The sequence below is a fragment of the Apis mellifera genome, linkage group LG16, assembly GCF_003254395.2.
Source record: "Apis mellifera strain DH4 linkage group LG16, Amel_HAv3.1, whole genome shotgun sequence".
NCBI classification, from domain to species: domain Eukaryota; kingdom Metazoa; phylum Arthropoda; class Insecta; order Hymenoptera; family Apidae; genus Apis; species Apis mellifera.
In genome coordinates this window covers 4,745,518-4,765,078 of record NC_037653.1, presented here as the reverse complement: position 1 = coordinate 4,765,078, position 19,561 = coordinate 4,745,518, and the positions used below count along the sequence as shown (strand labels likewise).

General features: G+C 30.0%; 2 protein-coding genes and 2 long non-coding RNA genes across 18 annotated transcripts in view; 3 read left to right on the top strand and 1 right to left on the bottom strand.

Annotated features, from left to right (window-relative positions):
* Positions 1–19,561, bottom strand: part of LOC410649 (tyrosine-protein kinase Btk29A) — a 155,072-nt gene that overhangs the window by 44,063 nt on the left and 91,448 nt on the right. The window contains exons 1-2 of one of the 5 annotated variants that reach the window (XM_026445795.1): positions 5,041–5,172; positions 4,281–4,543 (exon numbers count right to left, since the gene is read on the bottom strand). The exons of the other annotated variants lie outside the window; for them this stretch is intronic. Of the exons in view, the coding sequence (XP_026301580.1) occupies positions 4,281–4,383 (103 nt within the window). The 5' untranslated portion in view covers positions 4,384–4,543; positions 5,041–5,172. Of the gene's footprint in view, positions 1–4,280; positions 4,544–5,040; positions 5,173–19,561 lie in introns of those variants that run through there. 5 annotated transcript variants of the gene reach the window in all.
* LOC102656015 lies at positions 964–6,444 on the top strand. Of its 3 annotated transcripts, none has more exons than XR_001705839.2 (7): positions 964–1,258; positions 1,827–2,017; positions 4,124–4,421; positions 4,516–4,696; positions 5,068–5,670; positions 5,785–5,991; positions 6,371–6,444. It is a non-coding gene; the product is annotated as an uncharacterized LOC102656015 (long non-coding RNA). The 3 variants fall into 3 exon arrangements; XR_001705838.2 differs by having other exon boundaries at positions 1,808–2,017; XR_409114.3 differs by lacking the exon at positions 964–1,258 and having other exon boundaries at positions 1,500–2,017.
* LOC102655928 lies at positions 6,929–13,018 on the top strand. Of its 9 annotated transcripts, none has more exons than XR_003306297.1 (10): positions 6,929–7,135; positions 7,223–7,518; positions 7,640–8,055; positions 9,140–9,368; positions 9,482–10,060; positions 10,517–10,656; positions 10,848–11,588; positions 11,674–12,217; positions 12,321–12,465; positions 12,597–13,018. XR_003306297.1 is itself a non-coding variant. In XM_006561394.2 (5 exons), exons 2-4 carry the CDS (start codon positions 7,353–7,355, stop codon positions 9,344–9,346), a joined length of 546 nt encoding a protein of 181 aa, XP_006561457.2. In that variant the 5' UTR covers positions 6,929–7,135; positions 7,223–7,352; the 3' UTR covers positions 9,347–9,368; positions 9,482–9,671. The 9 variants fall into 9 exon arrangements, 2 of the variants coding, with proteins under 2 accessions (XP_006561457.2, XP_006561459.2); XR_001705822.2 differs by having other exon boundaries at positions 7,223–7,568; positions 7,640–7,759; XR_003306296.1 differs by having other exon boundaries at positions 7,223–7,568.
* Positions 13,960–17,649, top strand: LOC102655864. Its single transcript, XR_003306308.1, has 4 exons — positions 13,960–15,862; positions 16,108–16,185; positions 16,270–16,941; positions 17,305–17,649. It is a non-coding gene; the product is annotated as an uncharacterized LOC102655864 (long non-coding RNA).

Here is a 19,561-nt window from a genome sequence, read left to right as displayed (position 1 = left end):
GAAGAAGAGAAAAAAAGAGAAGCTTTGGATAGTTTCTATGAGAGGCTCTCTCTACAAAACGGATGGAACCATGAAGAATCGTCTCTATATGAGGGAACGTTTCTCTATGAAAGAAGTGGTTTCACGTGGTAGGATCGTTTCTGCGAGAGAGTGTTCTTTAAAAAAAAAAAAAAGAAAAGAAAAGAAAAGAAAAGAAAAGAAAGAAAGAAAGAAAAAAAGAGAAGGGAGAAGTGGCAGACCCACGCAAGATCTCTAACGCTATTTTTCTGTACAAAAGATGGATCTGTGTAGGAAAATATATGGCAAAGAATTAAATGGGCCCTAGCAAGGTGAATGGAGTCTTTTGGAACCTGTCTGGATTTCAAATCTCTAAAAAAGATTTGAATATATATCAAGTAACATATATTTTTATATTATTCTATAATTTTTTTTAATTTCTTTTTGTTGAAGTATGATATTTTGTATTAAATTTCATATGATAATTATTAAAAAAAATGATTTAATAAAAAAAAGATATACGAATAATTTTTAACGAACAATTTAAAAACGAAGATAGAAAGAAAAATTCGAAGACGTGTCCTTGAATCTTGATGCAGCTCGGTAGTATTCTAGTCACTTGTTGAAATTTGACTTTCAAATAATTATGAATTGCCTTGCTTTATACGATTTGCTGTTTTGCATAAACTATAGAGCCATGTATAAACAAACTGATGTCTACAATTCCTTCATAAGAAAAGAGAAAGAAAAAAAATTGGCAATCCATATAATAATATCTATATAACAAAATCCTTCGAAAAAATTAAAAAAATTATATGATTTTTATTCTCGATATTTTAATTAACAATGAAATTTTAATATCTTATAATATTTTTAAATTTTATTTATTTAATTTTTTTTTAATTTTTTCTCATATAAATTTTTTATAATAGTAATATTATACTGAGATACTGACATCTCTATCTCTGTTTCAAAAGTAATATTTCAAAATGGTGGTACATTTAGTATTTTGTGAATGTTACATACAATACGTATTTCTGCAATATACCAAAAGCCTCCTAAAAGTGAAAAGAAACTTTCAAAATGGGACATATACTCCCATTTCCATAAACCATATCTGTACCAACGTCTACTTTGAATATTACACGTGCCAGTGTTGAACGAACTGGTCGAAATCCCAAGTAACCTTCGCTATTCCAATCAACTCGAACACAGGAACGTTTCCGGGCACCTGTTCAATTTCGACCGAAATTGCGACGTGGTACGAAATTTTTTCTTTTTCTTTTTTTCTTTAAAAAAATAAATTATTTGCAACCTATAAAAATATTCTTTCGTATCGATTTGGCCATTATTTTTCACCAAATTAATATTTAATAACGCGGATAGAAATGGAAACAATCAATCGTGAAATCAAATAGAATATAAATATTATTATTCATATTTCATCATTAAAATCATTCATTCAATATAAAGTTTCGGAATAAATTTAATCTAATATAACTAGAATCGTTAACCAATCAAATTTAAGCACATGTAAGTATGCCTTAATTGGCATCCGAATAGCTGTAGTTGGATTCGATTTATTCAAGTGTCAATCAGTTTTTGCTATGTGTTTTTCAAAATATTATAAATTTATAAATAATATATCTCACGAGATAAAATAGATATAATAAAATTTAAATTGAAAATACGATAACATATCATTTACTGAATACATTTTACAGTGAATATAATAATTTTTAACTTAACCTACAAGTATATGAAGTACATAAATATCATTACGAATAAACTTTCTACGCGATCTATATAGTAATTTCCATGACTCGAAGGAACAACAAGCGAAGACATTTACTGTTATGATGCTGTAATTCTCTTACGAGAACGGAATGGCAACTTTCTTGCCACGCCTAATGTCAAGAGCGCCATTTTGTGTCCTATACTCTTCGTTCCATCCATTCTCTGTATCTGATGTGTTCATTTCCAAAAGGACAAGTTAAACAGTAACTCGAACTCGTGCAAGGTAAACGATAACAAACTTTAAATTTAATTAATCTTATATTATGATTTAATTAAGATTAATAATCATAAATGTCTTAAAAGAAAGATTCAAAGATTATATATCTTTTATCGTTGATTAACATAATTCAATATCGAACATCGTGATTGTGTTTTATCTTTAAAAATTTAACTATATTAATTTTATTAATAATATATAAAATATAGTGATATCGTATTTTTCAATATACTAATCTATAAATAATCTATTTTTAAGAAAGAATAAACAATGAAATAATTACATTTAAATTTAGGTTAGAATTTTAAAGAAAAAAAATTTTTTTTAATACATCATGAGAAAAAGTGAAATTCATTTCTATAAATTTATGTATTTTCATTGAATATTCGAATTAATATTACTAAATTCAAAAAAAATATATTTTTATCCGATATCTGTGTATTTTGTACAATGGATTTTGATACAATATTCTGTATATGAATCATAAATTATGAATTCAATGAAATTTGGAAACTTTAAATGATGAAAATAACATAGATAAAATTATTGACTCTTGAAGCGATGAATCTACTGCATTATTAAAATGTCAATTGATATTTTAATAATGCAGATATTGAAACTTAAATTTTATTTTAATAATGCAGATATTGAAACTTAAATTTTATTCGTAGATATCTTTAACAGTGAATAAATGTTGAATAACGAAGTAGTATTCTCAATTTCAATTATCTTCTTTTATTTAAATTTCTCCTATTTCTCCATGCATAAAAAAAGAGATAAATATCGAGCTTCCAAAAAAAAAAAAAAAAAGTAAAATTTTAAATTTATTTGAAGCATTAATATAAAAGATATTTATTTCCAATATTACCAATTTTTTCGTTATATCCATGTTCTGAGTTTCATTGTATTTGCATCAAAATACACTTCAAATAAATTTACCGATAATCAATAACATGACGAATTATTATTATTATTTATAAATTATATTTTTAAAATTCTTCAAAATTGCATGAAACAATTGAAAATGATATAGTGGAAGAAGCCACGTTTTCTATTTCTTGCACAATCTAAATGATTTGACCTTTTCATATGATCCTCTCTCTTTTCTTACTTTTCAACAACAATCGTTGATAAAATTCAATATGCAATTATTAAATGATTAAAGTTTAATTCAATACAGCTGCACTCGAGTGTATTTATCGTATTTATATCACCTGTTCGTTTCTCCGCATGTCAAAAAATTCTTCGCTCTACTCTCTTGTAACTGTATAACCTTTCGCGTTTTGCGCAACCAATATTCCGATAGGAATACAATCGAGACTCGTGGATGCTTTCGCTCGAAGTGAAGTGAAGAATGATAGATTAAAAAAAAAAGCTCGAGGAAGAAATTGCAAGGACGATCGAGCATCTGGATCGATCTTTCTCGTCGATTTCTACGAGGATTACATAAATTCGAATTTTCCACCGGTTTTGCACAACGAATTTCTCGAGAGTCACGATATTAATCGATTTTAATGAAGTTTAAAATTATTAGGAAATATATTAGCGTTACTAAATTTTACAATAAAATGGATTTATTGGATATGAATTGATTTTAAAAATTAATTAAATGTAAATAAACATAAAGGATAAATAATACGTTAGATCGAAAACGAAAGCTTCCTGCGACACACGTTCGATCTTTTACGAATGCTTTATCGAGATAAGCGTTTATCGAGACTCGCTATCGGTCCAATCGATACTGCAAGATCCGATGTATTTTAAACTAAATATTTAATTATATATCATAGTTTCGATGCACGATGACAATTTTATAAAAGATATGAAATTAATAAGATAATAAGATAATTAATATAAAATGAAATAAAATTATCTCTATTATTGAAATTAAATATCCATCGTTGATGAAACAATTTGTAAATTATCTTTTTACACTGAAAAAAACATAACTCAAGACTAATTTATATATTCCAGACAATTCTTTTCATTTAACAATTTTAATATTCAAAAAATTAATTTCAAATTGACAGAAAAATTTCTTTTGAAACATTCAAAATTAGAAATTTAATATCTATATAATTTCTAAATTAATTCATTTTTTTTTTTTTTCAGATTCTAATCTACTTTAAATTTTCTTTACCGAAAAATAACTTTATCACCAGGAAATTAAATCTGAATTAACAGAGAAATTGCCTATTAAAAATTCCTTTAAACAAGATATTGTATCATTGAAAAGACAAAGGATGAAAAATATATAATTAAAACATACCAGAATTAGTGTGACCGTGTCCAGCCCCAGTGCTATTTGTCGCCGAGTGAACAGCATTGCTTGCAGCATTCGCAACATGTTTCAATGCGCTTATCACCATCATATCTTCAACTACACTTGAATCACGACTGTTCCATCCAGGTATACAATATCCAAATAATCCTCGTATAAACTAATCAAATTTAATTTCCAACTTTGAATAGTCTCGAAATTATCATCTTCATGATCTAAACAGGTCTTCCAGGTTTAACAAGATACATCATCTTGTACGGAAAGAGAATTATTATTTGATTATTGCGTTGGATGAAAGGACCGAATTTTTAACGAAATTTTTAATAGGTTTGATTAAATATTCATTCACATTGGAAAAGAAGATTAAAATTATTACAAATGAAATATTTCATTAATTATTGATGGTAATTCTTTGATTTATTTTTCACGTTGATATTTGCAAATTTAAATTTTTCATACTGAATTAATAAAAATATCTTCTCAAAAGCTTTTTTACATTATTTTAAATAATAATATAAATAATAATAAATGATACAAAATTTACCTTCTTATAATAAAACAATATACACATAAAATATTATTCAAAACAATAAATATATTAAAATTATTTATATTATATATTTATTTTATATATAAATAATTACAATTATTTATATATAAAATTTGGCATGAAAAATAATGTCATAAATCATAAAATATATATAATCCATTATTTTTTTATGATTATTCTAGCATTAATGATACTTACTAAATTCTGATTAATTTTGTTCACAAGAATCGGTCATTTACATGTGCAATAATCTAAAGAATAGAGTTATGAGACAATTTCAACACAATTTCTGGATCGTTCGCGCGTCTAATCGAACCGACTTGGAGAGGTCGAGGAACGCGTGGAAAATGTGGAAAAACGAATGTTCAAAGGAACACAGCCAGTCATGACTGTCGTCTAGACACGACTAAAAGTCGTTCCAGCGCGTAGAGAATGCGAAAGCCAATCGCCGCTGGCACACAGACAACCGAGAGAGGTTGGTGGTTGCCACGTCCCCTCTTCTCCTTCGGCCTTCTTCGGCTGAGTTTCACCTTTGCGGAAGCTTCGAACGGGCTGAGTGTAGGTGTTGGACAACAGCGGTGGGATCCACTCTATTTCGCCATCAAGAGGCTGATGACCTGGCTAAGCGTTACACGCCACGGACTTTGCAATAATCGAATTGTTAGGCTCGATAGTTTTGCGTTTTCGACCTAGTTCAGAAACGATACCTTCTACCCTACTGTCCTCAAGCATCAAGAGTGTCTATAATCTTGTGACGAATGGACCGTGAAATTGATGGAGAAGAGATACCGTTTGATCCCTTTGAGATGAATTGACTTAATTGTTTTGGTATATATTATTATTTTTATATTTATGTATGAATATAATAAGTATCTAAAATTTTGGATTTTTAACTGATATCTTAATTTTTTCGTTATTAACATTTACTATTTTTATTAATAGATATTTAAAATTTGAACATGTGCAAAATTCGGATTTACATCTACGGCTGAAGGAAATTCTATTATGGAACAAACGATATTTTAATTTTTAAATAATTTCTTTTCCCTTTCACTCATCGTTTTTTTTTTCTACATTGGATAAAATAACAAAGGAACTCACAACTTTGATAGAGTAAAATTAATTAAGAATTAAGAATTAATTTATTCTGTAAGTACTTTGGATTTTGATTCTCTAGTTACTTAATATTTATTATCCTTTCCGCAAAGGGAATTCACTAGGAGGAATGCAATTTTTTTTATTTAATTCCATACTCGTGAATTCTTTGGGTGGTGGTATATGGACTTGAACCAATGTTCTTTCTCGAATGTTCACAAATATTCATTTCTTATTTCTTGAATGTGTAAAAATTTGATGAATACTTTTTGAATGCTGTTAAGATTGAAATTATATACTTTTTTAAAAATTTAAAGAAAAAAAAAAAAAGAAACAATTTTCTCTAGATTTCATCTATCAATAATCATAAATATCATAAGCGATTTTTTTAAAAGTTAAAATTAATCAAAGTTACACAAAATTTTTGTTTCAGTGAATTTTTTGACACGAGAAGAAGTTTAATTGGGTTAATTGGTTTCCACGCGATTACGCGAATGAAGCATCTGAGAAAAAAAAATTCACGAAAACGATATTTCCTTTTTCGCGAGAAACCAGACGAAAATCATGGATGAGGTTAAACCTGACGAAGAGAATTTTGTGTTAATTAGCTGTTGCGCTACTTATAAGGGAAGCAACCGGTTCGTTCGATTTTCGTAATCGCACGGGCCAGCGATTCCGATTCGTGAAACGCTTCTCCTTTTTCTTGGTGAAATCGTTTGATCGCTTGTTTAATACTGATTTTCTTCATATTTTCTTTAATTTTTTTTTTCTAAATTTATGAATCATACGTTAAATGAAATTATGAATTTTTAATACATATCATAAAATTTTTAATGAATTTTTAAATTTTTTAAAATTTTTAATAGAAGAAAATCACACAATTATTTTTGGATATCTATATATTTTTTCTTACAATTTTTATAAAAAAAAATAAATTTTACCTTATTTTTAAAATTTCACGATAAGAATAATCTTATAAATCTTTTAAAAATTGATCAAAAGATATATAATTAATGTAATTCAATTTTCTTTTTTTCAACTATTTATTTTTAATAAATTTAAAATTACAGGTCTTTGAAAAAATTAATTTTTTAAATTCAAACGTGTTATTTTTACTAATAACAATTTTCTCTTCGATATTAAAAAAAAAATATGATCGTACTATCGTACGTATCGATTTCACCAGTGAATATCTTCGGTAAGTACAATGTTCATTAAGTATCATTCACATCTATACCAGCAAACCAGAAAAAAAAATAAAGATAATTTACTTTATTTGTTACAGTTTAAATAAACGAAAGACAAAAGCCACGTACCAATATCGAGTTTGTTGTCCGATACACGATAATCCATCGACCGATCGTGGATCTATTTGTCTGGACAACGTCATTCGATATTCTTCATGGAAACCTAAGATGAAAGTGTGGAGGGAAAGCAAAAGGGCAGCGTGTCCACAGGATCTTTGGTTGGAACTAATACATCAGTACCAACCTTTTCTTGACATCGGTGGACGGTTGGTGAACGGAGCCGAGTCGAGTTTCATTTACACAAGCTCCTGGGCGCAGGTGAACAAATCGAGGAGTAAGAAAAATATTATGCGACCACCTACCTCACAGCTTGTTGCTGCATTGGTGGTATCTTCTTTCTTTCTTTCTTTATTTCTTTCTTTATTTCGTACCATTCACATTATTTTATTTTTCAGTGCTTGGTAACACTGTATTGCAAACGATGCAAAAGTAGCGATTTTAAATTTCCAAGTATATTTTGGATAGAGAAAAATTGGAGAGAATTGTTAAAGAATTTTATGGTTTATCGTGGTGAGGTAATAGGAAATAAATTTCACTCACTTTCTTTGTTTATAATTTTTAGATTTTTAGATTTTCAGATTGAAAAATTTTGATGTAAATCGCTGATGTAAATATATTCCTCTTAAGGCCATTGACTGAAGAGAATTGATATATAAAAAACGAATGAAGTCAATATCTTTATTTTTGATTCTAGCATTTTATTTGGATTACTTTATAATTATTCAGAATTGATTCACTGATATCGAAAAGAAATTTTTAGACGAAGAATTTTTATATATCATACAAATTGTACACATTTTATCCACTATCGGTATGTAATTTGAAAATTACCGATCGATATTTTTCTCCTCGATTTTTGTCCCTCTTGAAATTGAATCTTATTGGCGTTGAAGTAGTTCTACTTTAAAATTCAATGATCTTCTCGGGCTTTCCGAGCACGAACTACCGGAGAGAATCGCCCTCACGATATGTCAACCGTTTCTTTTTACGTTCCACCATTCTATCTCTCTTATCTACTGGATATATACGCATTCTTTGAAAGAAAACGTAATCTTTGTCAGAATAACCAGTATACAGAATCATTTTCGAATCAATTTTGATTCACATTAATAGAATTTTGGAAAAAATAGGAAGAAATCAATCCAAATTAATCATGATTTACAAATTGACAATTAAATGAATTTTTTTATTTTCTGTAATTTTTTATTGTCTGAAAATTAGAACATGAATCAAAATTGAATTTATATTTGAATTAAAATTTAAATCTATAATAAGTTTGAATTTGGTGTTTGATGAAGTCCAAGTTTAAATTTGAATTTGAATCTCAGTTTGAATTCAGTGTCTGATGGCTTATACTCATCAAACATTCAGGCGCACGCTTCCGCGTGCTACAGTTTCCCGAGACTTAATTTGAGTCTGACAGTGTGTTACAACAAGGACGTATAATTCCACATCAGAAATTCGTCGAGTCAATTTGCTCTTTAAACTTGCTACTCTATATAGCAAGAAGTTGGACTATGTTTTCTCGACACATTTGCAGTTAGGAATTTTATGATTTATTAGTATGATTCTAAATTTCTTACTTTATAAATATATTTTAATTAAAATTTTATTATTTAAAAAAATTTTCCTAAACTTTAATCAAAAATAAATTCTTTCGAAATGGATATTTCTTTTAATGATGAATACAATAATATAATAATATATAAATTAAAAAAAACCTATTTATTGAAATAGAATTAGAGATTAGATGAAATGTTTCATACATAATTATTTTTTTACTTTCCTTTAAAAGTTATTTTAAAAGGAAAGTATTTTAATGACATTAGTAAAAGAATAAAAGAACAGTAATTCTCAAATCATTTTACAAATCTGTTTTTAAAATTGTTTTAAAGGATATCGCGGCAAGAATAAGTAAGGCAGTGCGCTGCTTTATCTACAATTCTATTACGCTTGCGCTTGACCGATCTCTGTCGATAGCGCTCGGCTTTTTCCGACAGCTTTCGTCGAGCCATCGGTTCCAAATTCAAAGTAGTGTCTATCGTACCGTGAAGCTATCGAATTCAAGTAAACAAAGCGATTTTCAACATATCATTTATTGATATTTTCCTAATCTTCCTACAGGTATTTCAATCATGTTTACAGAATTTTAGACATCTCGATATTTTTATTATATTTAATAATAAACTGCGTAATAATTTAGTACAAAGAATTCATAAATTCATTTAAAATTGTAGTAAATTTGAAAGCTAACAATGTGCTGTATCAAGAATGCTTTCATTAGCCCCATTTTCAAAGGAAATATTCGAGAATTGTATCGATAAGCGCAAACAAAGGTTATAAAAGATTCAGAGAAAAGAAAACAAAAGAAGAGCTGCCATTTTGAAGGAACCTATTTTCACGGGCTGAGATAAAAGTCTACGAGAATAAAGACAGACAGAGGAAGGCAATTTCTCCTAAAAGGCTGTTATCCCGCGGCTTCGATTCCTTTCGAGGATAGACACGACCCGTATAGAAGTTTTAACGGCGGAAAATGGCTAGTGACGGATCTCTTTTGCACCGTGCGGGCCTTACCTCGCGAACTCAGCACTTTACATCGAGCACCTATCTCTTCTATCGTTCTCATCAACGTCCAATTAACTATATGAAGATTATCACGACAGTAACTTCGAGTGGACCGCTCGATGAACCGTGTCTGTCACTTTCGAATACGAGAACTTTAGCTTCGAGGGAAAAGAGATGGAAAATTTGAAATTTTTAGAAGGTCGAGGGTCCTTGGCGTTTTTTGGTAATTAGATGACTGATGTTAATTTTTGGTAAGAGAATATATTTGATATGAATTTTTTTTTTCTTTCACATCAAACCTTTCAATAATTTTAACAAATTTTTTCAATTTGTATTAGCATTTTAATAAAAATTTTATAATTTTATTTTTTCTAGAGGAAAAGTTTCTGATTGAATTTCACAATTTTTTAATTCAATTAAAAAAAATTAATTAAATGAAATATATATAAACAAACATATGAAACAAAATTTAGAAAATACGAGTGAAAATATAATTTCATGACATGATATCGTATGATAATATAATTTTTAAAATTTTCTATTCTCTTCAAAATTAACGAATCATCATGTTTTAACAAATTTTTATAAAATTTCAAATAATAAATTTAATTAAAATGTTAATTTTCAATGAGGAACAATTCGAATACACAGTTTTCGGTCGTATAATTCTCTCGACACGTTTCGAACAAGTTTCCTCGGTGTTTTAGATTTAGTTTCCTCGAAAAAGCTGACGGGTGTCGAGTAATTACGTTGACGTAAAAGAAGAGAACTAATACTTGATGTATACGAGAGTGCATAAATTTTATATTCTAGCTTTTTATGCAAACAAATTTTTAAAAATAATCTCGTAAGTAATCGAATCTTGCTAATTTAATTTCTGAGGAAAAAACATATAATAAAGAATTATTAGTATATTAGAAATAATCTAATCTTTCCAGTATTTTATAGTTTTTTAAACATTCTAATTAGCACTAATGTAATATCATCACTATTGCATTTGATTTTCTTCCATTTCTGAAATTATTTTTTTTTTTACAGGTGTGTTATTATTGCATTGAAAAAAAACGAATCACTTCAAAGGAAATTTTACATGAAGATTTCTACAATTTTTCTCCTATAAGAAAAACAGATTATACCATAAATCCATAAATCATAATCAGAATGAAAAATTAAATTATTAAAAATTTCAAAATTAATAATTTTTGCATTTTCTTATAAAAGATAAAAGAAAAGAAAGCAAAAAAAATTTACAATGGTTTTGAAGAGGAAATCTACTGATCGAAGGATTCCTCTGAGATTCCCCGAGGAATGGTAAGAAATCCGACTAATTTCTCGAATCCGCGACAACACGGAGGAAAACAGAAAAATGGGATGAGAAAGAGCTGACCCATTTGGCGGTAGAATAGCCGAAGGGAAAAGAGGCAGCGAATAGAAATAGGCGAGAAAAAAAAGGGCAAACCCGTGTGTACGGAACACGCGGGTATCTTTTGTCGCCGATCCTGGCCACCGGCGTCCCGGCATAATTAAAATTCTACAGACTCGCCCCGGAAGTTTGGACCACCTCCAAAAACCAAGTTACTCCATGGATCGATCCAAAGGCGAATCTTCTGTCTGTGACATCGCTGCTGTTGAATGAAGGGAGCTGCGATCGACGATGGGAAAGTTAAGTGTACCAAAGAAAATCAAGGAGAAATTGTTTGGCCAAGCTTACGTAGAATGAGAATGATTGATCGAACGACGTGATATTGACGGCCTTGGCGGCGTTTTTTTTGAGCGATGGTTCGTGATATTTTGTGATGGAAAATTTAATAGTTACAGCAAGTTGTACTTGGTAGTTTGTAATTTTATTTTCTTCACGTTTTAGATGATTTGCAATTGTTGGAGTTAATTTGTTAGAATGATGAGATTAATTAGAGGAAGTATTAGAAATTTAGATGAGTAATATAATATGTTACTCATAATATTAATAATAGCAATAGAAAGATAATAGATAATTTGCAATTGTTTGGGTTTAATGTTTTTATTGCGAACATCGTGATTTAATCATTGAGATAATTTAATCATGATAAGCAAAATTTTTCAGTTATCGTTTCTCTTGGATCACGTTAAGTCACTGATCATATTGCTACATGAGAAATTGGATATTGCATTGAAAATTGAGAAATACTTTCGAATGTATCCTGACACTGATATTAGAAGAGAAAGATATATTTTATAGAACGGATAGGATAGGAGACCAAATGCTAAGCCAGTAATTGGTTAAATATTTTATTTGAGGAATCTTGGGAGAGAGGATTCCCAGAAATTGGCCGCTTCGAGCAAATATTGAGATAGGCTTCGTAAATGGTTCTGCTCGTTTAAAAGGAAACGTGGTGATGCAACACGTACAACTTTCCATCTGATCCCAGGTGAACTGTCCTTGCGTGTAACGTTTTTACTAGCGGCTTAGTGATTGTGGCTACTTGTTGTAAATCGATATCAAAACTACATTCTTTTTTTTTTTTTTTTTAGATTTCATGTCACAGAGAAAAAAGAAGAAGAAAGAAAAATTACAAAGATTACAAATATACGGATCCAGGATTTAAGAATCTTTTGAAAGAAGAATAACAAATTAATCTTAAATAAAAGGATTAAGAAATAAAACAAATTGATACAGGTATTAAAGGATAAAAATTAAACTTCCGTCTGTCTAGTTCATAAAAAGTTCAATTTACGTTAAGATAAATATTCTATCGCTAATATTTTTATATTTCTAACATTTTCTTCTTTTTTTTTTTCCTGTTTAAGATACTCGTGTTAGCTTGTCCCTGGAAAAACGCGACGAAAGGGATTGTCGCAGCTGCTGATCGCACAGTTTCTCGGTTACATTGGTGTAACCGGTTCTCCAAGACTCCTCGTCGAGTCTCTTTGTATAGGGCGAGGCCTGGATTCGTGCCGTTCAAGCGATTTTTATTAAACGACGCGGTTGAGAGAATACATTGTTTGTCGCGAATTGCGCCTCTTGTGGCGAGAGCTAACCCCTGCCACAATACTACGACCCGCACACTTCTTCCCTTGTAATTGCTGACTAGTAAATTGCTTCGAAGAAAAATTAATTTGCGTAATTGTGATGGAATACTTAATCATTAATTTAAATTTAAATTTAAAATATTTGTGGAATTTTATCTGTATTCGAATAAAAAATTCCAGAATGTTCTTCGATTTAAGGATAAAAATATTCTAAAATCCTTTAGATCGACGTTTCAAAACGGAAAATTTTCCTCAAATTATATTTATAGTACGGATAGAAGCTTTTTTAGAAGCCCCGAACACTTTCCACCTTATCAAACGGAGAATTAGATATCTTTGCCACCCACAATCTGTTCCTTCCCACTCAACCCTCATAATTCCCCACCAAATACATTCTAAAATTGCTCGTTCAGCACCCATATCCCCCTTTTCGCAATCTCTTTCTCAGTGTTCCGCACGTGGAGAGCGCGATTGCCCAATTTCCCTCAATTTTCCCAAAGCAACTTCGAAATCAGCCCAGTCAGGGAAGCGTGCACGACCCCGCCAAGCTTTTATATTTGCTTAACATTAGATTACGCTCCTCGAGGGTATGTAGGTCGTCTCGTTTGTTCCCAGTTTCAGGAATTTACGATTAAGTCCCGCAGAATTGAATTTTCCAGGAGTTGGAATAACTGCGTGCCGCCATTCTGCGAGAATTTCGAGTTGAACGGGATCTCTGTTCCGTGATTGGTCGGTGATTTATTCAGTCGTTTCTGGTATCCGTGCGTAGTTGGTAACAATGTTTTTGACGTTCTTATATTCGTTGTATAAGTTTCGTGCAATAAATTATACATTTGGATCTATAAATTTTGATAAGATATTTTTTTTATACGATACATATTTTTTGATATGTGTGTTTTTCTTCTTCAAACATTAGTTTTCCTTTTTATACGTTTATATAAATGTTTTTGTACAAATATCTTAAATTACTATTTATTTCTATATATGGTGTTTTTTTTTAGACCCAGATGTATAATTGATCAATAGTTTTATATAAAATGATTCTTGGTAATTTTTTTCTTCTTTTCCAGAAAATAAAAAGAATCAAGATCGTAATTATATTGTGTGAAAAATTATATCTAATCAAATAACGAAATTAATCAAGAATCATTTTTGTTACTTTTCAATCAATAACATTAATATTACATATTTTCAGATCTCCTTCAACTACGATAATCAAATAACCGGAATGACATCAAATGCTACATTCTTTAAATTTAATGCAAATGGAATCGAATCGAAAGTTCTCTTATTATTTCGAAAAACTCATGAATAGAAAGTAAGACTTAATCGTGCAGCTTTTCGCACGCCTCCAAACCGAGTTCTCGAGCAGCTGACGCGATAATTTATCGGGCCGTTTAACTTTCGAATTTCGTTCGCGTGAAACACGAGGGGCGGAGGAGGAGGAGGAGGAGAAAAAAACTCGATACAGGAAACCAGTTTCGAACAGACCGCGATTTCAATAGATTCCACGACTCTCTAAACACTGGTTCCTTCTCGAATTTACTTACTCCAACCCAGATCGAATTTTACCTCTGCATTCTCACTCTGTAACACCTCTGAAATTCACTCTGCGTAATGGGTATAAAAAAAAGAAGAAAAAAATAAGGAAATAAAAAGTGGAGAGATAGGATGGAAGAGAAGAAACGGAAGAGAGAGACTTACGCTCCTTACACACAGGCGGAGAAAACGTGGCGTGTAAATAGAGTGAATAAAGGAGGTCGAGTTGAAATGGGGTTGAAAATTTGTAAAGAAGGGGAAAGGGTTTTTTTTTACGAGTTAATGAAGGGAAGCCAGGGCAAGAAGGTTGAAAGTTAATTAAGAACAGCCTGGAAGGAATGATTATTTTTCTTTTTTCTCTCTCTCTCTCTCCTTTCTTTGATGATCGTGCTTCGTTCTGTACAATGAAAATTTGTTGCATTTCATTAAAGATTTTTTTTGTAAATTGTGTTTCTGTAAATGTAAAGACTGAATTATTTGAAAAAAACATAAGGATAATTTGATCATTAATGTTAATATATATGTGGACCATTTTAAGTATGATCATTTTTGATTAGATTCATAATTTTAATAATAAAAATTGTGTACTGTACTGTACAATTTGAAGTAAAACTAAATTGGGTGAATTAAAAGAGATTTATATTTGTGTGTACAATGATATGAAATGTTTCGATTAAAATATTCAAAATATCAATATAGGAATATAAAAGGGTTGAATTTGTTGCAATTGAGTGTAGTTTCGATGAAAAGGAAGCTTATAACGATCGATTTCGAATTCATTAAATTATTTCTTCGTTACGTATCGTTATTAACCATCGTGCCCATTTTCAACGATGAATTACGATAGTTGGTATACATGTTGCATCGATTATAGGGAAATTTTGAATTGGATGAAGAGCAACGTCGATATTAACGACAGTGATTTTCTATAACCTTCTATCCAACGTACAATTGTTTCAATAAATAATTCTTTCGTATATTTTTTAAGTTTTCAAGAATATAAGTAATATTATGATTGATACGCAAAAAATATTCGATATGAAGAAAGAAATAAAGAAGAGATAAAAATAAAGAAAAACTATGATTCCGTATACAGTTAACCTCTCGAAAGACTTTTAAATAGTGGTATAAATAATATTATAATCGATGTGCAAAAGATTCGACATGGAAAGAAGATAAAAGTGATTCTGTGAACCATAATCGTTTTAAAAATGAAAGAATCATTTGTAGAATCTTCGATTTTCCGAAGGATATCGAGCGAAAAAACGATTTAACCAATTCTAGAAATATTATTTGTTGAGACTATGGGAATCATTAGCGAGCAATTTATCGTGTCGTCGTAGGGAAATCGAGCGTCCAAACACGGGGAATCGATATTCCATTACGGAGGATCGGTGGTTCGCCAGAGAGAGGCACGATAAGAGGGCAACTATGGCGAACGGGGGTACCGCTTTCAAGATGGAAGATAGAAACGTCTGGGAAATGAAACTTGGTTTCATGAAAAGGTATCTATCTCGTTGCTTTCCGAATTAATTTCGTTGTACTCTCGTTCTTCGTGATAATTTTTCCACGATCGAACCTGATATGTAGAAGTCGAAAATTTCTGGTAACTTTGCCAGTAATTTAATTCATTAATATAAATTTGTTTAATTTTACAAAATTAAAGACGAAAGAAGAAATCTAGTAAATTCATAATCGAACACAATATATAAATAAAATTTTTCTGCAAAGTAACAATTCGTTTTTCCAGCACCATAAAATTTGAAATCTAACAGGATGGAGTTACAAATCCATACAAATATTAAATTTATAGTCGGACATAACATAGGTAAGTAAAATTTTTCTAGTAATTTTTAGTAATTTAGCTAATTAATAGTAATTAGTTATTTTTATTAACTTAAATTTTTTTTAGTTTCACAGTATCATGATAAATTGTTTTTGAGATCCAATCAATTAAGTTCTCAACTGAAAATGGTTTTGACAATATATTTTAAAACTTAATCACGAAATGGCACCACTTGAAAATTGTTTAACGAGCACTAAGAATATTCATTTCATAATTATTTTCATCGTTCAAATTTACTTTTTACCATTTTTCTTAAATTATTGGAGAAACAATACGTGTACAATAAGACTTCTCGATATTAAAGGCAATCACCCTCATCAACATGAATTAATAATTATTATCTAATAAGGATACTCGTAAACGGATACCTTTCTTTGTCACTAATTATCTGCTCGTTAATGATCAATTACGTATTTTTCGTCGACAATGAAACAAGATCGAAAAACGATGAAAAAGAAAAAGAAAGAAAATCATTTCTGAAAATCGAGACAGTATCTACTAATCCTACGATAAATCCATCGATCGAATCATGGATATGAATACTCATCCTTATTATTCGCCATTAATCGGCTGGTAATTAGCGATTGCTAATTGAGATGTTCTTTCTCGACACGCAAATAAAAGCTGACTCAAAAAAAGAGATGATAAAAATGAATTTTATGGAAATTGGTCTTTTTACCAATGATTGATGATGGGATTGATAATTAATAAATGAAAATTTACATTAGGACATTGAATGTATGTATATATTTTTAATTGAAAGTAATATTTGAATATAATTAGATAAATTATAAGAATTATGTCAGATAAATGGAATAGATAATTCATAATAATTCAACTAAACATTTAGACCAAAACTGATTTTGAACAAAAGAAATAATTTAAGAAAATAGCAATGCATTATATAAATAAAAATTGTGATCCAGATTCTACTTTAATAGCTTCTAATCTCGTAGAATCTTGAAGAATGGATGGATAATATTTTATGATTAATTCAAAATCCACCTAAAATTAATCTTTTTCAAAAGTAATAATTTAACATAATAATGTTGCATTATGTAAACCGAGATTGTGATTCAGATTCTACAGTATCTTTTCTAGTAAAATTTAAAGCGAATTCATGGATTTTCGAGCTGGTAGCCTACAATGAATTTATCTTCCCTACCGAACGAATATTTAGAAGGCGGGTCACAGAGAAGAACAACACGGAATAGAGACACGATGCTTGTTGGAAATACTGAATAGTCTTTCCACGGTCGTCGAATAAGTCAACGTTTAACTCTTGTTATTTGGAAAGACATTTATACTTTGCAGTATCTCTTCCAATTTCATTTTAGATGCTCTTGTATCACTTCACAAAATTAGCTTGATAAGTATTTTATTAAAATAAATTCTTTAAAACAAATTTAATTTATCCACTTTTTAAAATTTATTCACTATATTAAATCAATATATTTATTTTAGGTATATTTACAAGTAAGATCCAAAAATATTTCTTATTCTCAAATTTTCTAAAAATTATCACTTTTTCATCTCTAAATTTCCATAATTCTTCCTAACATTTCAATTTCAATATGTTTTTTTCTAAAATTTTTAGAACCTACAATTAAAATCCAGATTATACTCTGTATACAGTAATTCTATACTTCTTTTTTCAAGAATCACACAAATATTTCAATTCTAAAATTTTCCTTTCCTAAAAATCATCATTCTTTTATTTCATTCAAGCTTTCACAACTTTCTTTACTCCAACATATCTATTTCTATAATTCCTAGAACTCATATTATTCTGTAGACGTTATTCTAAGATATTTAATTTTTCCAGGAACCACGTCTCATGAATCCACCCACTCCATCTCACGTTCTCTCGCCAAAGTCAAAAAATCGTCTCGTCCAAGAACAGCCAGAACGCATCATTATCACGCTGAGTGGAAGGACGAAAGGCGCACGCGTGGTGATCGGCGTGCCTATGTGCACAAGTACACAAATAGCTCATTATGAACGAAGCCCGTACTTGGACCCGTCGCGCGCACTACGTAATTGGGGTTAATGATCGTGTGTACACCAGTGCCTCTCCTACTTGTACGCGAACCACCACTCGACAACTTGGCCCGGACCAGACATTCCACTCTCTGGCCATTAGCAAGTGTAATGCTGGTCGTGGTAACACCTCGTTTCTTTGCCCATTTCCCTCATACTTTTACATTTTCTTTGGCCTCATCTTGACCGTTCAGCTTCTGCTCCAGGGAATTTTCTTTTTTAGCTTCCTTCTCTTTTTTTCCTTTCTTGTGAAAGTGGAGAAATGGAAACAGCTTTTGACGTTTTAATGAGGGGTCGAAGGATAGATGATTTGGAGAAAGAGATATCGAAATATTGTATGATTAGAAATGTGGTGATAGCCGGTTAATTGTAATTTTCTTTCTTTGCTTTCTTGTAAAACTGAAGAAATAGAAATGGTCTTAATAAGAGATTAAGAAGTGGATGATTTGGAAAAAGATATATTTTAAATTAGAAATGCGATAATACTCGATTAACTATTGTGAAACGTGTTAATTAGCATGCCAAATTTTTGAGTATAATGTAATTGAATTATAATAATTCAAATCTGAAGAGAAAAGTGTAATAATCCAGATAATTGTTACAGATTAATAATTTCTATATGTAACAAATTTCTGAAAATAGTTTTAAAATAAATAAAGTGAATTTTGATAAGTATCTGAATAAGTATCTAATAACTATTTTAAAAATTCTAAAAATATGATAGTGATTCAAAATCTTTTACAGATACTATACTATATATGTATATGTATAATAAAACAATATACATAATCTATATAAGAAAAATTCATCGAATGGAATAAAATCTCGTCAATCCTTGGAATTGTGATGCTCGACTGTATCGATACTCGCAAGTTTATATCGAGGCTTAACGAGAATGCATGACCGAGGACAACCGATCGCGAGGGAATGTCTCTATCGATAATGTCTTGATCGAGAGACCGGTTTTCTTTGCCAAGGTTCTTTGCCTGCCTTTGAGATTATCGGTTAACTGTACTTGTCCCGTTAGTCCACCGTGATAACGGGAGATCGCAAAAGTGCTCGGCTCTAAGCGAAGAAGTAAGATTGATTGGAACTTACTTAGTCTTAATGGATCTAATTTTCAGCGAGGAATATTGGATCTACTCACCTGCAACAAAAAATAAAAGATATTCTTTATTAGATGGAATAAAGATGTATATTAGTAAGATCTTTGTGCATTTATAAGAAATTTAAATGTACAGAAATTTGTAGAAGATATATATATGTAAAATATACAAAAATATATAAAATATATTATGATAGTAAAATGAAGTAAAAT

Excerpts from the sequence above, each read along its gene's own strand:
- LOC102655928 (XM_006561394.2), top strand. The coding sequence starts at position 7,353 with ATGAAAGTGTGGAGGGAAAGCAAAAGGGCAGCGTGTCCACAGGATCTT. Across the intron at positions 7,572-7,639 it reads AGCTTGTTGCTGCATTGGTG|TGCTTGGTAACACTGTATTG; the intron begins GTATCTTCTTTC and ends TTTATTTTTCAG. Across the intron at positions 7,760-9,139 it reads TTATGGTTTATCGTGGTGAG|GATATCGCGGCAAGAATAAG; the intron begins GTAATAGGAAAT and ends ATTGTTTTAAAG.